General features: G+C 50.2%; 1 protein-coding gene across 1 annotated transcript; it reads right to left on the bottom strand.

Moving 5' to 3' along the window:
• Nucleotides 1–483: 483 nt before the first annotated feature.
• PRODH2 (proline dehydrogenase 2) lies at nt 484–10,663 on the bottom strand. The gene is made up of 10 exons (XM_056136519.1): nt 10,394–10,663; nt 10,073–10,269; nt 9,642–9,780; nt 9,468–9,554; nt 4,376–4,456; nt 3,903–4,058; nt 3,656–3,822; nt 1,986–2,096; nt 1,521–1,606; nt 484–706 (listed from the first exon to the last, which is right to left on the bottom strand). Exons 1-10 carry the CDS (start codon nt 10,565–10,567, stop codon nt 537–539), a joined length of 1,368 nt encoding a protein of 455 aa, XP_055992494.1. The 5' UTR covers nt 10,568–10,663; the 3' UTR covers nt 484–536.
• Between the last annotated feature and the right edge of the window lie 9,518 nt (nt 10,664–20,181).

The following is a 20,181-nucleotide window of genomic DNA, read 5'->3' as shown; positions in this document are numbered from 1 at the left end:
TAGAGGAGAGGCCTACACCCCACTCAGCACTTCGATTGGAGCCACACCCAGCAGTCCTCAGGGTTTACTTCTGGCTCTGCACTCAGGAATGGTGTGCTTGGGGACCATATGGGATGCCTGGGACCAAACCCAGGTCGGCCACAATCGAGGCAAGTGCCCAACCCACTGTACTCTTGCTCAGGCCCCAGAGGATGCTTCTTAAGTGGTCTGACTCTTCCCATCTCTCCTGGGATCTGTGGCTTGAGCCCAGCCTGTAGACTGCAAAACCTCCGTGTCTGCTCTTCTTCCAGGCACCTCTTGGCCCATGGATGGAATGCCCCAGGGGTGAGGAGGCGTCTTTTGTCTGTGATTGATGTCCTCCTCACTAAACTCTAGGGGCACAGCTAAAGATCTCTCAAGTTGCAGAGCCCCCAAGCCTGGGCTGACTGGTGGTCCAGGAATAACCCTTTCCCCAAGGAAGGAGGTGGCTTCAGGGCAGGGAACTGCTGAGAATCTTTATTGACCACCTGAACCCAGGTGGTGCTGATTGGGTGCTCTTACGCACCCCTCCGCAGCCTCCTCCGAAGTTCTTGGCCAAGCAGCTCCCGTTCCCGGCGGGCACCTCGCAGCACACTCCGGTTCTCCTGGGCCCTCCGGATCAAGTAGGGGATCACCTCCTCCAGGGAGCCATAGGGGATGGACTTATACACAGCATAGCCAGCCTGCCCTGGGGGGGTGGGGGGGAGAGTGTTGGCAGGGTCTGGGTTCCTGTAAGGGGAGAGGCTGGCCCCAGCTCCCGATCTAGAATATTCAAGTCCACTTCCCAGAAACTGACGGATGAGTTGGACAAAAATTCTCCACTGCAGGGCTGGAGCGATAGTACACCAGGTAGGGTATTTGCCTCACACAAGGTCAATCTGAGCACTGTAGCACTGTCCTCCCGTTGTTCATCGATTTGCTCGAGCAGGCACCAGTAATGTCTCCATTGTGAGACTTGTGCATATCGAATATGCCACGGAGAGCTTGCCAGGCTCTACCGTGAGGACAGGATACTCTCGGTAGCTTGCCAGGCTCTCTGAGAGGGACGGAGGAATTGAACCCCGGTTGGCCACGTGCAAGGCAAACGCCCTACCCGCTGTGCTACCGCTGCAGCCACCGTCAATCTGAGCACCCCATATAATACCCTGAGCCCTGTCAGGAGAGATCCCTGAACCAGGAGTAAGCCCTGAGCACTGCCAGGTATCTCCCCCCAAAATCAAAATAAAGGAAAAGCCCCCAACTCTACACCATTGAGGATTGATTGGGCATTATCCAGAGCCTCACAGGTCACAACTGGGAAGAAACAGCAATCTGGCAGAGAAGGCTTTAGCCAGGAGTTAATCGCACAAATTTGCATCTGTTAAATTTCTTAAGCCCCCTGGGGCTTAAGAAACTTCCAGTTGTGAATTTCCGATGAAGCTCAGGAAGGAGGGGAGGGATGAGGTGGGGAGGGATTCCGGCCAGGGGTCCGGGTGGGGGCTGGGGTGCGCGCGGTCACTTACCCAGGGCCAGAGAGACGTGGTCACACATCCCCAGAAGTTGTCCGAAACAGACAGGCCCATCTGGAGGGATTCCCAGCTCCCACATGCTGCAGAGGAGGCCACCCATCAGAGCTGAGCGTCAGCCATTCCGCACCGCCTGGCTGTCCCAGCTCCGGGGTCCTGGGTCATGTGCTGCGGTATATCCACTGCTCTGTACCCTCCTCCACCCCACTACAGCCCAGGGGCGCCTGGCCCCTTCCAGACTGCTCAGGCCTCCCCAGGACTTGCCCAGCTGGCATCTAGAGGGGTACCAGGAGGATTTGCCATTGTGCAAATCAATGGCAAATCCTCCCCCAATCCCCTTGGGACCTGCCGGCCTCACCTATTCCCGCCCCTGCCAGTGTCACCCCTCTCTGCCCATCCCTGGCTCAGGGTAGAGGAAGGGCTAGGCCTTCCAGAGGCCGGTCCCTGTGTGCCATCTCGTACCGCTGGGTTGCCTGGTGCACGGACTCCTCGTTGTGAGATGCCACCATGAGATGACACAGCGGGCCACGGCGGGCCACGTGGCTCAGCATCAGTTCCAGGCAGCGGCTGTAACTGAGAAGAGAGCAGCAGCTGCCAGTGGGATCCCAAAGACAAGGACACCCCCCCAACCCTTCCGTCCACCAGCACCGGCCCCAAGGTCATCCTCTCGGTGTTTCCTGCCTCTCCTGGCATGGGTGGGTTCACCTGCTGGGAGGTGTCGCTGGGAGATGGATGGGTCTGGGGGCACAAGGGCCCCTCACTGCAAAGAAGTCATGTGTGCAGGTGACACTGGCTGTGTAGCACGGTCCACAGAATTCTGAGCAGCGCTGCCTGCTCCCAGCATGGGGGAACTGACAGGCTGGGATATGGCTCGCAGGAGAGCATCCGCCTTACCTTACCTGCGTGAGACTTGGGTGGGATCCTCACCCTAGTGCAATCCACAGGGATCCCGGTGAGAATGAAGGGGGCCTCAGAGAACAGTGGGGCTCCACCCAGTGGTGAAAATGAGCTTTTGTTTCTTGACCACTCACAGTGGTACTTAGGAACTACTCCTGGCTTGGAGATGCTTGGGTGGGGGTCACTGCCGGGAGTGCTGGGGATTGAATTTGTGTCTCCCTCTCCACGGAAGTGAAAGTGAATGAGGAAGCTCTGGGCTGGTCGCAGCTACGGAAATGAAACTGATGGGACTGGATCCATAGTGCAACAGGGAGGGTGCTTGCCTTACACAGGGCTGACTCTGGTTAGATCCCAACATCCTATCTGGTCCCCCTGCGCCCTAAAGGAGTGATCCCTGAGCTCAAAGCCTGGAGTAAACCCCAAGGACCTCTGGGTGTAGCCCCCAAATCAACAATATTAACCAAAGAATGTGGGCTCGAGAGCCTTTATGTCCAGGCGCAAATCTTCTGGACTGTGGGTAAAGGATTCCTTCTCTCTGGGCCTCAGTTTCTTCCCCTGCAAAATGGGGGTGGGAATAGCAGGTCGCCCATGTGGGCTTGTTTCTTGCATTTGGCAGATCTGTTCTGAGCAGTCACCGTGGAGCAGGCAAGAGATTAAGCATGGGGTTCCGCAGCTGCATGAATCAGGCTCCTGGGCCCACGTTCCGGTGGGAGGTTTGGCGGGCGGAGGGAGCGGTTGAGGACCTCAGCTCAATGTTAAGGAGAAGAATGAATCTGGGAGGGAGTGAGCAGGGGCTGTCCTAGTTTTTGAGGGAGCCTGAGAAAGGTTTCCTGAGAAGCAGCAAGAAGAGCAAAGCTGAAGAGTTGAGTCCCTGTCTCACTGTCTGTGGGAATAGGTCCTGCAGAGCCGGGGGTCCCTCAGGGAGGCGGTGTCACTGGAGTGCAGTGAGTGAGGGGAGCGTGGAGCGGGAGAAGGGCCAGTCGCAGGGAGTTGTGGGCCACTGTAAGGAGTGGGGGTTTGGGGCCTGGGGAGATCTGGAGTGGAGGGGGGCCTGGGTCTGACTTGGGATTCATAGCCTCCATCAGCGGGTGGGAACAGACACCCGTGGTGGTGTCTCAGGGTGTTCCAGGCCAGAGAGAGGGGCGGCATGCGGATACACCTGGGCCTCTGGGCTTGGGTCCTGAGCCACCAGAGAGTTTTCCAGGCCCCTTATTTTGTCCGCCTCCCAGCCCCACCTCTGGCAGGTGGCCTCGTAGTCGGGCTGGGTGGGGTCCTCGGTCCCTCGCAGCCGGGCCCCCTTGCGCTCCTGCTCCAGGTAGGCACCGCGCACCAACTTCACCCCGAAGGCCAGGCCTGCGCGTTCTGCGGCCTCTGCGGCCTGCTTGAGGCGCTCGGGGGTTGCCTGCAGGGTGAGCTGGGTGAGGAGGGGATCCCCCCCACCTGGCACGCCCCCCTCTCTGCCCCCCAGGCTCCAGCGGGCACCTTCAGGTAGGCCTGGTAGGTGTTCCACACCCAGGGCCCCTCCTCCGCGGGGCTGTTCCAGCGCAGCGCCAGGGCCTCCACCAGCCGCGTGAGCGCGGGGTTCAGCGACGTGTACTCGGCGTCCACCAAGAGCCGCACGCGCCGGCCCCGGGCCTGCTGGGGGCCAGGGAGCGTCAGCTGGGGGCTGTGAGGAGCAGGGGCGTGGGGGGTGAGGAAGCTGGGCCTGCGAGGGGCAGGGGAGCATCAGGCAGAGGTGGGCCTGGGCTTGCTGGGGGAATAGGCGTCAGGTGGGGGGTGGGGGGCTCTGGTCCTGCGGGGGCAGGGGCATCAGGCGGATGGGGGCGGTATCCTGGGTCCACTGGGAGCAGGGAAGTGTCAGACAGAGGTGGGCTTTGCAGGGTTGGGGGCAGGGGTGTGGGGGGGGCCCTCCTGGGCCTGCAGGGTTGTGGGGGAGGGTCCCAGCAGGGACTTACCTGTACCACCCTGTGCAGGCGGCCCAGAGAGGCCTGTAGATGCCGGTTTTGCTCGGAGTTGAGGCAGGAAACCTGAAGTGCCTGGGGGCATCGGGGAGGGGACCGAGGCTCAGGTGCTGCCCTGCCCCTGAGGGCCTGGGCCCCATCTCTCTTCAACAGGAAGGGGAAGGTTGAGAAATATTAGCAGCTCAGAAGTCGCAGGCAGTACAGAAACACATGAGACTTCTGCAGGATTGGAGAGCCTAGGAACTGAGTTGGGATCCTGGCCCCGCCATTTACTGTGTGTCTTTGAGCAAGTCAGACAACGTCTCTGGGCCTCCAGGTCCTTCTCTGTAAAATGAATATTCTCTACCCCACGGAGTTCCCTGTGTGGATAAAAATGAGTTCACAGGTGAGATGGGGTTGGACCCATTGAGTCCTGGGACAAGGATTAGTTCCATTTTCCTTTTGGGAGTCCAAAGATCAGAGTGAAGTGACCGAGAATCAACATGCAGAAGGAGCCTGGACAGTGGTCAGCTCATCACCAGCACTGAGGAGCCTCCTCGTAGTCTCCAGAGACCTGTTTCTTCACTGAATGCCAGAGGCCTCATCGCAGCCCCTGAGGCCCCTGGTGTGGCCGCTTCACCCTCACCTAGAGCTGCACAAGCCTTCCTGCTTGTCCCTGGAGGCACAGCCCAGGCCCCTCTTAGGGACGCTGTTACTGTTGTTCCTTCTGCCTAGAGCATATTTCACCCTCACACCCCTCTCTCCTCCAGTCTTTGCTCACAGTTCCGTCTGAACTTGCCTCCCACTCTTCAGCCTTCTTTCCCTGGATCCTTGTAGACACTTTTTTTTTTTGGTGGGGAGGGGCGCTAGAGTGTAATTTGGACCACACCTGGCAGTGCTCAGGGCTTACTCTTGACTCTGTGCTAGATCACTCATGGTAGTAGTGCTCAGGGGACCATGTGGAATGCTGGGGATTGAACCCAGGTCAGCCATGCACAAGGCAAGCACCCTCCCCACTGTACTATCTATCACTCTTCCCTGCTTCTAGATGCTTGACTTGTTGTCACTCTCGCTCAGGTTTTGTTCCAAGGAGCAAGTTGGTATCCGAGGGAGACACATCAGTTCCTGGTCCCCCTGGCACCTGGGGCATGGCAGGGGTTCAACAGATCGTCAGGGGGTGGGGTAAGGGCATGGTTTAGAGTCCTTGCTTAAGGCTTTAATCAACAGTCAGGAAATAAGTTCATTTGTAGCATGGAAATAGTTGTCCTAACTTATTGGTTGGTTTTGGAGCCATACCTGGCTGTGCTCAGGGAGCACTCTGGAAGGCTCAGGGGGACCATGTGGGATGCTGGGGATCGAACCTGGGTCGGCTGTAAGCAAGGCAAGTGTCTTACCCACTATACTATCTTTCCGTCCCCAGCCCCCCCCCAACCCCCCTCCACTGTTTTTTTTGTTTGTTTGTTTTCTGTTTCTGTTTGGGGACCACACAAAGCAGTGCTCAGGGGCTATTCCTGGCTCTGTGCTCAGGAGTGACCCCTGGCCATGCTCCGGGATCATATGCGGTGCTGGACAGTGTTTTTCTCCCTGCATTATCTCTTCGGCCCCCTATCTCACTTCTCAGGGGCAATAAAAGGGTGGTCTGGCAGCGACTCCGCCAGAGAAGCTGGGAAGTTGAAGAATGAGGAATAGGGACTTGATTTCTCGTCTGTCCACTAGGAGATGGAAGAGGGGCCGGCCCCACTCAGGAACCTCTCCTGGGGCCAGGCTGATGTGCGCACAGCTGTCTATCATCTTGGGAAGCAGAAAACACAGGAGCAGAGAGACTGGGCCACCTTCCCAAGTATCTTTTCTTTCTGGGGCTGGAGTGATAGCACAATGGGTAGGGCATTTGCCTGTAACGCGGCCGACCCGGGTTCAATTCCCAGCATCTCATATGGTCCCCTGGGCACTGCCAGGAGTAATTCCTGAGTGCAAAACCCTGTGCATCACTGGGTGTGATCCAAAGAAACAAACAAACAAACAAAAAACAAGTATCTTTTCTCCAATTCGAGAACTGTATCCTCCTGGCTTAGGGCCTTCTCAGGTGGTGCTACGGGCTGTGGGCTGATGGTGGGGCTCCCTATCTATGACAGTTAACCCTCCCAGAGGGAGGGTGCCAGATGCCATTCAAGGCACTTGCCTAATACTTACACCAGTATTTTTTTTTGGGTGGGGGTGTGGTTTGGGTAACACCCAGCAATACTCAAGGTTTACTCCCACCTTTGTGCCTAGGAATTATTCCTGGCAATGCTTGGGACACCATATGGGATGCCGGGGATTGAACCTGGGTTGGCCACGTGCAAGAAAAGCACCCTACTTGCTGTTCTATCTTTCCAGCCTCACTTACACTATTATATCCCTACCTTGCAGAGGGAGAAACTGAGGTTCTGAGCAGAGAACGCTCTTGTCCAGTCATACAGCCAGGACTGGAGAGATAGTGCAGCGGCTAGGGTGCTGGCCTTACATGCAGCCAACCCGGGTTTGATCTGCGGCATCCCATATGGTCCCCTGAGCACTGATATACTGTCGCTTCACCCCTCACAGCATTGTTTGGGGACAGTGGCAACTCTGGCGTGTCTCTTCCGGGAGAGAGGTAAGTCACATGGTCAGAAGAACCAAGGGGGTGCTAGAGTGATAGCACAGCGGGTAGGGCATTTGCCTTCATGCAGCGGACATGGGTTTGATTCCCAGCATCCCATATGATCCCCCTGAGCACCACCAGGAGTAATTCCTGAGTGCAGAGCCAGGAGTAACCTCTGTGCATCGCCAGGTGTCGCCCAAAAAGCGAAAAGCAAAAAACAAACAAACAAACAAAAAGTGCCAAGAGATGGAGATGAATTACACAGACGCTTGTGTGGATCTTAAAACCAGAGACCAGAGGGGCCTAATAGAGAAGGAAGCAGCAGAATGAGAAGGCTGGCTAATATCCAGTTGTATCCACTGAAAAGTTTATGCCCACAGCCAGGGGTCCATAGTTCTGCCATAAAGCAATTATCCTGTATGGGGCTTGAGGTTTAAACCCCAGCACTGCAAATCAACCAACCCACCAGCTGTGACTGCCTAGTTGCTCCCAGATAGAGAAGGCACGGGGAAGGAACACTGTGCCACGTGGGCGATGCTACATCCTGAGAGCAATTTGAATTGCTCAGATCTGTGTGCTTGTTAATGACAATATACCTCATCAAAGGGTATATTTCACTCTGCCCAGTTCTATGTACATACATTTTACCTAAAAAGAAATAAGGCACTATGTTGCCGGAGCAATAGTACTGCGAGTAGGGAGTTTGCCTTGCCTGCGGCCTGCCCAGGTTTGATCCCTGGCATCCCATATGGTCCCCCGAGCACCGCCAGGAGTAATTCCTGAGTGCAGAGCCAGGAGTAACCCCTGAGCATCTCTGGGTGTGACCCCCCAAAAAAATAAGGCACTAAAATCATAGTGGTGATGGTTGGCATCCTGAGGCCTTGGGGGCGAGAGGGAGGCAGAGAAGGGTGGTGTTCACAACTTCCTTGAAAAACTGTCAATCAGACAGATTGATGGGTGGACTGAGGGGTGCCTAGAGGGACTGGCATGATTTTAAGCAGTTTCACAGGCGGCAGATAGATGGGTGTTCACTGTAAAACCTTTTCAATTTTTCTATATGTTTATGTTTAAAATGTTTTGCAACAAAGTACTGGGGAAAATGTACTCTGAAACAGTATATTTGGTACAAATAAAATCAGAATAGAGACCCACATTACAGAGAATGAAACAATTGACTAAAGCAGGGGAGGGAGGGTAGAAATAGGTTCTAGAAAAGGTAAACACATTGCTTGAATACATTTTAAAGAACAGCATTGTGAGTTTTAGCTGCTCAAGATGAAATAAAGTAGGTAGCAGGCAGCAGTAGACAATGGCAGTGCTTGATATCATGCTACTGTTTATCTGATATGGACTTCAAACAAAATTTAGCATGCTGAGTATTTTCGAAGTATTCTTTGATTATGTAGTTTATTTTTTATTAGTATTTTCACTGATTCTGCAGGTATTAAATAGAATGATATAATTGGAAAATTTGTCTTTCATATTCTTAATTTTCACTTAGCAGAAATAAAGACTTTTAATATATATATATTTTTTGCTTTTTGGGTCACACCCAGCCGATGCACAGGGGTACTCCTGGCTTTGGCTTTGCACTCAGGAATCACTCCTGGCGGTGCTTGGGGGACCATATGGGATGCTGGGAATCAAACCCGGGTCGGCCGTGTGCAAGGCAAACACCCTACCCGTTGTGCTATTGCTCCAGCCCCATTAATAATTTTTTTAAAAAGAGAGAGATGGGTTATAGAAAGAAATATGATGGGCTGGAGTGATAGTACAGACAGAAGGTAATTTGCCTTACACTGGGTGACCTAGGGTTAATCCCCAGCATCCCATATGGTTCCCCAAGCACTGCCGAGACTAATTCCTGATGCAGTCAGGAGTAACTCCTGAGTATCACTTATGGCTCAACAACCAAATAATATTAATAATAATAAAATAATAAAGAGACAGTACAATGGGGTAGGGCACTTCCCAGGTTCCATTTTTCTCACACCACCCAGGAGTGATCCCTGAGCAAAGAGCTAGGAATAAGCCCTAAGCACTACTGGGTAAGTCCCCAAACAAAACGAACAAAAGAAGGCAGAAAGAGAAAGGAACAAATGAATGAATGAATGAATGAGGCCCAAACCCACCAATTCCATGATCTTTTCAGCCAACCAGCTGATCATTTCAGCCAGCCAGCACACGCTGGCATCCTCGAGCTGGCCAGTTAGAATGTGACACACTTTCTTCTGTTGGGACAGGGCGACTGCGAGTGTCTATGACTCTTCAGAGCTCCAGTCCTCTCTCCAGGACCCCACATGACCCGAGTCCCATTCCTTCCAGCCCAAGTCACCTTTATCCCAATTGTCCTAAGCCTGACACAAATAGTCATAGTTCGATCGTTTAAACATCCTGCTTTGCCCCCACAGTCTAGAGGACTCTGTGCCCCTCACTTTCCCCACCCAACAGTTTCCTGTCCCCTAACCTGAGACCTGAGGTCCTCACCTGCCCAGAGTCCATGGCTTCTGCCAGCCTTTCAGGGCTCAGCTCTTCAGGCGCCCCTGGCCTTCCGATCCATGAGGTGAGCTCCTTCTGAAACAGTGACCCGCGGACAGTAAGGGGGCGGCCATCTGTGGGCGGCCACGCCCTGTCCCCCACTCCTACCCATCTGTTCCTTACACAGAGCCGGGTGCTGGCCAATGCTGTCACCTTCAGCTGCATGAGGATCTCTCCCTTCGGGCTTGGGGTCTCCAGGAGGTCTCGTGAAAGGTCCACACACTTCAGCATCGCATTGAGGTTCCCCTCATACCAGGCCTCACTGCCCAGCCAGTAGCAGTCAGGGCCTGGAGTCCCCTAAAGCTCTTCCTGCTGTCCCACCCTGCCTCTCAGGGTCCTGGACCCTTCTTGCCCAGGCTTTTTTTTTCCCCCTTTTCTTTTTTGGGTCACACCCAGTGGTGCTCAGGGGTTACTCCAGGCTCTGCACTCAGGAATTACTCATTACTCCTGACAGTGCTTGGGGGACCATATGGGATGCCGGGGATTGAACCTGGGTCAACTGCATGCAAGGCAAACCCCTTCCCACTGAACTATCACTCTAGTCCCCTACTCACCCAGTCTTGACAGCTGAGTCTGGCTCTTCCTCAGTGGGCACTGCCAGCAAGGGCCGGAGGCCGAGGGTCTGGAGCTGTTGGACACAGCCCCTCACCTCGGCTGGTGTCTCGCCAGCCACAAACTGGCCGTAGATGGAGGCTCTGAGAAACACGCGCGAGAGTCGGGCGCCCAAGAGTCGCTGGCCCCAGGCCTGGAGCTGAGGTGACAAGGCACAGGGACTCAGAACTAGGTTCTTTGTGTGTGTGTGTGTGTGTGTGTGTGTGTGTGTGTGTGTGTGTGTGTGTAGGTGTCCTGGGATCAGGACTCGGGTCCCTGCTCACCGCCAGGCCGTGGGTGACCAGAGGGGGCCAAGCACATAGCCGCAGCACCAACAATGCCCGCGCCAGCTCGCCTGTGCCCTTGAGGTGGAAGGCTCCGCCGTCAAAGCGCAGGGGTTGCCAGCGCCCCGCGGATGGGCCAGTCCTGGAGCACAAAACCCGCCAGGCTCGGAACATCCTGAATCCCTCGGCCCTTCCACACTCAGCAAAGGGGCTTTGAAGGTGGGAGGTCCACCTCTGGGGCAGTCGGCCCCTTACCCAGCGTGACTGATTAACCAGGTGGTAGCCAGGGAAAGGCAAATTTTCAGGATCACCGGCTCTTTGGGGTGGGGGGGCATTAATGATTAACTGATGGGAACAGAGTTCAAAATAAAGGGAAGAGGAGAAGAAACCCCCCAGTAGCAGTCCCAGCCCCACTCAGCCTGGGAGCTCCCAAGGATTAGGTGCCACTGAATGCAAATTGAGTGTGTGGGCTGGGTTCAAGGCATTGGGGTTCATGATGTGGGGAAAGTTCCCTAACCCCTCGCTGGAATTGTTTTATCTTAACATGGGTAAGAATGTAAGTGCTATTGATCACATCTGAAAACATCCAGAACCTATAATCCAGCCATCATGTGCTAAGTCCACAGTTTAGCACTTGGCTTCTAGCTACTGGTTTGCGAAATAGTGTCACCTGCAGGTGACAACAAGCTGAAAGCCACTGTTTTAGAGAATTTGAACATGGGTGTCAAGAAGTTTGTACAAGACAAAAATACCACAGCAGCACAGTGGGTGTGCGTACAAGTGGAACCCATGCAAATTTCCGTCAACTAGAGAATAAATAACTGTATTGTGATATGTTCATACAATGTAGTACTAGACAAGTGTGGAAAAGAATCTATTCTAATCTATTCCAATCATCATCCATTCCAATACACACACACACACACACACACACACATATAGTATTTTGAGGGATCACACCTGGTGGTGCTCAGAGGTTACTCCTGGTTCTGCATTCAGGAATTGCTCCTGGTGGGTTCAGAGACTATATGAGATTCCAGGGATCAAATCTGGATTGACTGCGTGCAAGACTAGTACTTAACCCACTTTACCATCTCTCCTCATGCCAGTGTTTCAGTCAAGAAAGAACAAGACAGTGATCGGAAGTAGGGCCGAGGTAAGCAGGAGGCCATACCATGTAGTTTCTGTGACTAAATTCTGTGAAGGTCGCATAATGACAACTTTGCCTAAGGACACATTTTGTAGAATTCATCGCTATAAGCAATGTAGTCAGGGACACTGATACCAAGCAACCACAAGGATAAATGTTACACATATGCTGCTAAGTGGAAAATGCCAGATGCCAAGCAGGACATGATCTAATTGATTGAGAGTGAATAAAGAATAAAATAGCTATAAACTGTTGGGAATCACTCTGTAAGGAGACGAGCAGAAAGATCAGGGGTGCGGCTCAGAAGTAGAGCCTATGCTTCACAGTGAGCTTCGCGTTTGATCCTAGGCATCACACACACACACACACACACACACACACACACGCACGCACAGAAATGATTATCACAAGAGGGAGGTGGTGACTTCAGGTGAATAGAGCAGGGTAGGAATTCATGGAGACTTCCACATCTTCTTTTCTTAAACTGATAATAATTTCCAGTTATTCCCATCACTATAAAACAAAACAAAACGTAACAATAGGCTTTCTATATCTGGGATGAAAGTACATTTCACAATAAAAGTTAAAATTAGTCATTGTAAGAGTTACACGGGATCCCTAAGAGGACCTGGTGAGGTCATAGAAGACACATACAATCTGGTACTCAATAAATGCCGAGTGAGGCTTGATTGTGATTGTTACTTGTCGTGGAAGCACAATTTCACTGGTGCCTGTCCTGATGTTGTATATTCCATTGACTATTCTGGTGTTTGGGGATCCCCCAACCATTTCAGTTTCCATGATTTTCTGGAAGAACTCAGAGAACTCAAAGAAAGCTCTTTTATTCACAGTTATGTTTTATTACAGTGAAATGTTCCAGATTGAAAATAGCCAAAGGGAGAGGAGTTGTAGAGCTCAGGAGATGCCAGAAATAAAGTTCTAGCCTGGTGATCAAAACCAGTGCCTCACACACGCGAAGGCAAGTACTCTACCACCGAGTTTCATTCAGGCCCCTAGATAAGTCTTTATTTATTTATTTATGACTTTTGGGGTCACACCCGGTAATGTTCAGGGGTCACTCCTGTTCTACTCTCAGGAATTACTCTTGGCAATGCTCAGAAATCCCTGGCATCCCATGTGGTCCTCTTAGCACTGTCAGGAGTGATCCTCAAGTGCAGAGCCAGGAGTAACCCCTGAGTATCACCAGGTGGGTCTCACAAACAACAACAGCAAAAAAGAAATTTGTGGGGGCTGGGGCGAAAATTTGTGGGTAAGGTGCTTGCCTTGTACTCAGTCAACCCGGGTTCAACTCCTGGAATTCCATAAGGTCCCCCAAGCACTGAGTACAGAGCCAGGAATAACTGCTGAGCATCACCAGAAGTGACCCAAAGAGCAGAAAAACTAAACCAAAACAAAACAATAAAAATGAAGAAGAAGAAGGAGGAGGAGAAGGAGGAAGAGGAAGAAGAAGAAGAAGAAGAAGAAGAAGAAGAAGAAGAAGAAGAAGAAGAAGAAGAAGAAGAAGAAGAAGAAGGAAAGAAAGAAAGAAAAAGAGATTTGTATTTCAAGATCTCCAAATGAAAGTGTACAGTACTGAGAATCATCGGGTCTGTTTTTTTTTTCCTTTTTGGGTCACACCTGGCAACGCACAGGGGTTACTTCCGGCTCATGCACTCGGGAATTACTCTTGACAGTGCTCGGGGGATCACATGGAATGCTGGGAATTGAACTCGGGTTGGCCACGTGCAAGGCAAACGTTCTACCCTCTGTGCTATCACTCCAGCCCTCCATAGGTTTGTTTTTCATCCAGTCACACCCGCAAACCATGACTCAGAGAGGTGCTTCTCAAACTCTTATTGAACAGGAGTTGGAGCGATAGTACAGCAGTAGGGTGCTTGACCTGCAAGTGAGCAACCCAGGTTTGATTCTCAGCACTCCATATGGTTCCCTGAGCTCTGCCATAGTAAACCCTAAGCAAAGAGCCAGGAGTAAGCCTTGAACATTGCCAGGTGTGGCCCCCCCACAAACAAACAAACAAACAAAAAAACCCCACAATTGTTATTGAATTAAAAAAAGAAAAACAGGTCAAGGGGCTGGAGAGAGAGTGCTGGGGGTAGGGTGCTTGGGCATTTGCCTTGCATTTGGCCAACCCAAATTTGACCCCAAGCCTTCCAGAATTGATCCCTGAGTAAAGAGTGTAGAGTAAGCCTTGAACACTGCTCTGCTGGCTGTGGACCTCAAGCCCCACTCAAAAAAAAAAAAAGTATCACAGACTAATTTATCACTATATCACTGTCATCCTGTTATTCATTGATTTGCTCAAGCGGGCACCAGTAACATCTGCATCTCAGGGCGCCAGCCCTGAGATTTTAGCAGCCTCTCCTACTCATCCTTCCCAACGGTGCTGCATTGGAGGCTCTTTCAGGGTCAGGAGAATGAAACACATTACTGTTACTGTTTTTGGCATATCGAACGAATACACCACGGGAGTGTGCCAGGCTCTGCCAGTCACAGACTAATTTAATGCAAGTAATTAGAAATGACTATGACTCACAGATTTAAAAAAAAAAAACCTACTGAAATAGCACAGGGGCTTAAAGACCTAAAATATGTGTGGTCATGAGTTCAAATCCCAGGTATCCCACATGTGTCCTGCACCATACTGGCAACCCTACTGTTTAAGCTTGGGCAACACTGATGTCTGTTACCCCTTTGCTGCAAGTGATTTCCAACTGAACTCCAGTCAGGGATGTTTGAGCACCACAGAAATGGGTGCAACCCTAGGGGAACAGCACCTTAAATCTTGCAGAAATATCACCACCAGGAAAGACAACCTCCAGGAAATATGTGTGAGCACTGCAGGGACTCCCCCCACTCCTTGTGGGCTTCAAGTCAAAGCATGAGCACATGTGCAGGCACCACAGCTAAAGGGCTGCAACCTCCAGAGATCCACAGCCAGGCACCGCAGTGCCAGCAATGTCAGCAGCATCGTCGGATAAATACATAAAGTTAATATTTTTAATTTTTACTTATTTTTTTTATTAAAATTGTTTATAAATACATACAATTTAAAGTCAAAAGATTTTAATGAAAGAGGGAGGGGCTGGAGCAATAATACAGTGGGCAGGGCACTTGCCTTGTATGCAGTGGACCCAGGTTAGATTCCCAGCATCCCATTTGGTTTCCTGAGCACTGCCAGGAGTGCAGAGCCAGGAGTAAGCCCCTGAGCACTGTCAGATGTGTCCCAAAAAGCAAAGGAAAAAAGAAAGAGGGAACTTCCCACAGGCTGGGGGGAAAACAGTTGAAAAAGTGAAGAGTGTTTCTTAGGGCCAAAGAGTAGACAAAGGGTAAACTTGTGTGCCTTTCACGCTGTCAACTCGCATCTATCCATGGCACTGAATATGGTCCCCTGAGACCCAACAGGAGCGATCCCTGGGCACTAAGCATAAAGGCAGGGGTAAAGGAAGGAAGGATGGGTATGTTATACCCGGGCCAGGTGGAACTAAGCAAGAAATCTTGAGAACCGGACAAATCAGGCAGAACACCCTAAGCTGCTTGACAGTAGCCATGGAAGGTTCCTGAAGGAAGCTCCCAGATGGTCCTTTCGTGGGCGATAGTCAGTTTTGCTTGTGTGGGGGGAAAGAGGCTCTAATTTTACCACTCCGGCGTAGTTCTTAGCAAGAGACTCATTACAAGGTCAGAGCCTCTCATTGGTTCGTCTGGGTCACCTGATCACTCTTAAGCCAATCACTGAAGCTGAGGCATAAACAATCTGCTCTGATTGGCGACAGCTGATGATCCGGCTATTCACGGAGCACTGAATAGGGTGGGCTACACCCAAAAACAGGAACCTTCGCCGAAGTGGGGGTCGGATGCTGCTTCCCAAAGAAGGCTGCAGGAGTGGACACGGGGTGACAGAGCACGTGGATTTATGCGTGAATCTGATGGTTTCAGGAGATAACACATTAAAAAGCAAATATACACAAAATAAATGATAACCAGAATGGAAAGACACCCTTCACCCTCACAGTTGGAGAGAATATTTGCCCACCACTCATCTGACAAAGGGTTAATATCCAATAAAGAACTTACAAACTTTCACAAGAAAAGAACAAGTAACTCCATAAAAAAAATGGGGAGAAGATACGAACAGATACTTTCTCAAAGAAGATATGCAGATGGCCAATAAGTATATTTTTAAAATACTCGTTATCACTTACCAAATCAAAATTAAGGTATCACCTCATGCTAGTGAGACAAGCACACATCACAAAGAGCAAAAACAATCAGTGTTGGCATGAATGTGGGGAAAAAGGGACCCTCATCCATTGCTGGTGGAAATGTCAACTCGTTCAATATTTTTTGTTTGTTTTGTTTTGTTTTGTTTTTGGGCCACACCCCTTGAGTGCAGTTTAGCTCTTACTCAAAAATCTTTTTTTCCCTTTATTTTTGCTTTTCAGGTCACACCCAGTGATGCACGGGGGTTACTCCTAGCTCTGCATTCAGGAATCACTCCTGGCGGTGCTGGGGGACCATATGAGATGCCGGGAATCAAACCCAGGTTGGTCGCGTGCAAGACAAATGCCCTACCAGCTGTGCTATCACTCCAGCCCCTCAAAAATCATTTTTGGTAGTGCTTAGATGACCATATGGATGCCAGGGATCAAACCTGGGTTGGCTACATGCAAGGCAAGCACCCTATTCACTGTATTATCACTCTGGCCTATGGTTCAACGTTTTTATTTATTTATTTATTTATTTTGAAGTAACAGATTTTATTTGGAGGATTTTTAAGGTGTGGAGGGGGGGAGAGAGAGAGAGAGAGAGAGAAAGTAACGTTCTCAAGAGAGAACACGGGCTTCTCCAAGGGCAGAGAGAGAGCCCCTACACACATCCTAGCATTAGACAGAAAAGCATGAAAGTACACATCTCAAGAGGGGAGATATGGGCGACACATGTGCTCAGATCACATGTGCTCAGCCACATGGGCACAAGCAGCACAAGGGCTCAGGCAGCATATGCGCCGGTTCAATGTTTTTAGAGAACAATATGAACATGTCTCAAAAACCAAGAATTGTGCTTTCATATGACCCAGCAATTTCACTTCTGGGCACCAAAAACTGTATTTTGAGAAAGACATTAGCATTCCTATGTTCACTATAGCACTATTCATGATGTAGAAATCTGGAAACAGTATCTAAGAACCGATGACAGGATAAAGAAACTATGATACACATATACACAATGGAATATTACCTGGCTGTAAGAAATACAAAAGCATGCAAATTTCCACTACATGGATGGACCTGAAGGGTGTCATGCTAAGTGAAGTCAGCCAGAATGAGAAGGACAGAGACAGAATGACCTCTCACCTGTGGTATATAAAGAAGTATAGTAGGTGTGGCCCAAGTGCTAGTACAGCAGGTAGGGCACTTGCCCTGCACACAGCTATCCTGATCCCAGGCATCACATATGGTCCTCTGAGTCCCATCAGGAGTGAACCTTGAGTGCAGAGCCAGGAATAAACCTTGAGCACCGGGAAATATGGCCCAAAAAACAAAGATTGGGGGGACATAATAGGGGAATAACAAATGGCCAAAGGCAACAGAAGCTGAGAACTGATCTATGCAACTGAGCTTACCGTGGCAGGGAGATGGGGTGGGGGGGGTGGAATAAGGGGCATCGTGGGGGCTTCAAGGGGGCCCCTGAGATAATGGTGGAGGGAATGGTCACTCTGGTAGAGAGTACGGGATTGGAATATTTGCATGGAATCCTATTGTAAATCACAGTGGCCAAAATAAAAACAAAGCAAAATGCAAGACATTGCCATCATACTAGGTCGAGGCAGATCAACATCAAAAGGACACACACACACACACACACACACACACACCCCACAGAAACCTTAGAATTGGGACTAATTTGTAGAAATAGCTCATAAATACTGTCAGTCTGCTGTTGTCTCTATCCAATGACTTTTAAAACATGGTGTGCAGGGGGTGCTGGAGCGATAGTACAGTGGGTAGGGCATTTGCCTTGCACACAGCCAACCCAGATTCAATCCCTGGCATCCCATATGGTCCCCCAGTACCGCCAGGAGTAATTCCTGAATACAGAGCCAGGAGTAACCCCTGAGCATTGCCGAGTGTGACACACACACACACACACACACACACACACACACACACACAATGGTGTGCAGGGCTGGAGAGATAGTACAGCAGGTAAAGTACTTGCTTTGCACGCAGCTGACCCAGGTTCTATGCCTGATACATATGTTCCCCTTCCCTAATCCCCCACCAGCAGTGGTCCCTGACTAGAGAGCTGGGAATAAGCCCTGAGCACTGGTGGGTGTGGCCCCCAACCAAGAAAATATAATAGTAAAATATTGTTGTGCGAGCCACACCAGCATTAGGCCACTCCCACAAGTGATGGGGTGGGAGGACCTGGCAGGGGGATGGGGGTGGCAGAGATTGTACCCAGGACTCATATATGCAAGCCTTGTTCTCTGCCTTTTGAGTATATCCCGAGCCCTCAAGGACTTCTTATTACATATAAACACCACAACATTTCTCCTTAGCCCACTCATTAGTTGGGATTCCTAGCACTCCAGCCATAACTGTTAACTCACCTGAAAGTCTTGAGGAAATCCCTCCCAACTGTGTGCTTCTGAGCCTTGAAGCTCTAGGGCCACTTCGTATACTCGGAAGTATATGCAGTGCTAAGGACCAAATAAGGGTTAGCAGCCTGCCAAGCGAGGGACTTAACACTTGCACTGTCTCTCTTGCCCCCTCTCCCCGACCTCTGGCACTGACAGACCTGTTCTTGAGCTCCAGATCCCAGTATACAGCCAGATTCAGGCACACTCACATCACCGGCAAGGTCTGTTCTTCTCACAAAGAGTGGTAGCGCCCCCTGGCGGGTGCATTGAAAATTCCATAATTATTTAGGAATGAGCTGCCACTTAAGGAATAGTCAGGGACCAGGAATGCTGGATTGTCCGGGCGCTGAACAGTTGAAAATGCCCTTGAAAGCATTCACGTGATTTAAAAAAAATGAATAATTATACTAATTATTAATATAGACATATGCATTAAATTTTAAATTGTGAATTTTTTAGCGCTACTAGTTTGAGTTTCTACTCCCTAGCGAGTTATATATTTCAGTGCCAATTAATTAAAGGACCCTTTAAATTCAATTAATGGAGAGGATTGATTATGATCTCAACCAAGTGAGGGTAGCGCTCTGACTGAGGTCAGGAGGAAGGGAAATTTATAGTCCAGGAGACACTCTGATGCAGCTTTGATGCAGGATTTGAGGTCATCAGGAACTGATCTCATTCTTTATCCATATCTGTAGTGTAAGAGGAACTGGATGACGGTTAGACAGGAGCAGTATATCTCCACTACATTTACTCAGACAGTGGCAAGGAAGAAATAGGAAGTAAATTAAGAGACCCTATCTCAGAGTCAGTGGAGTTCCTCTCGAGATCCTTGCCCAGTGGGTCATGTGGTGCCGAATAACCCAGTGTGAGGGTTATCAAATTATCAAAGGAGGGACCAGAGAGATAATACAGAGGGCAGGATGCTTGCCTAGCATAAAGCTGACTTAGGTTAGATCCACAGTGATCCCCACGGTCCCCAGAGCCTGCCAGGCATGATCCTTGAGCACAACCAGGAGTTACCCCCAAGCACTGTCAGGTGTGCCGCCTACCAAAAAAAAAAAAAAGAAAAAAAAACAAATAGATTATCAATGGATAATTTGTTCCCTCGTTACAGTGATTGGCTCAGGGCATAAAAGCCAAGTGGGACTGACGGAACACTGTCCCAAGATTGATCAAAACTATTGTCAAAAGAGATCCTCAGGGCTGGAGTGATAGTATAGCGGGTAGAGCATTTGCTTTGCACGCAGCCAACTCGGGTTTGATTCCCAGCATCCCATATGATCCCTGAGTACTGCCAGGAGTAATTCCTGAGTGCAAAACCAGGAGTAACCCCTGTACATTGCCCAAAAAGAGCTAAAAAAAAACTATTGTCAAAAGAGGTCCTCAGATGGGGGGTATAAAGGAACATAGGAAGGGCATAGCAAATAACTAAAGACGATAGAACCTCAGGTTCTGTCTATAGAACTGAGCTTACCACAGCAGGGTAAGCTCAGGAGGTGGCGTTACCTGAGACAATGGTGGAGAGTGTGGTTTGGGGGCCCTGTCTGCATGACACCCATCATGAACAGTGTTGTAGTATATCATGATGGCTAAAAAAAAACTTTAATTAAATTTTTAATGAGGCCCTCTAGCTGCTGCGTTTGTGGAATGCCAGTCAGGATCTCTAAGTCATCATCTTTATCTCCCAAATGCAGAATCTGCTTGAGAATTAAGTCAATATGAAGAGAAGTGGAGCCAAGAGACACAGAGATAGACCCCAGATGGTTTTGTTTCAGTATTATCTCCAGTAAAAGTCAATGCCACGCTGGCCCAGCAGCTGTAAGAGCAATAAATCCACCTTTCCTGCTTAACCCACTTGAAAGCAGAGAGTTGTAGCTTTCTTTCTTGGAAAGGATAAACACACAATTAGAAAAATTCTACACTTAGGAACAGAATCATGTTTAATTAAAGGAAAATCATTTGGACCCTAATGCA

This window comes from Sorex fumeus, unplaced genomic scaffold (assembly GCF_029834395.1).
Source record: "Sorex fumeus unplaced genomic scaffold, SorFum_2.1 ptg000122l, whole genome shotgun sequence".
Lineage (NCBI taxonomy): Eukaryota > Metazoa > Chordata > Mammalia > Eulipotyphla > Soricidae > Sorex > Sorex fumeus.
Note: the sequence above shows the minus strand (reverse complement) of the source record. Positions and strands in the feature narration are given on the sequence as shown.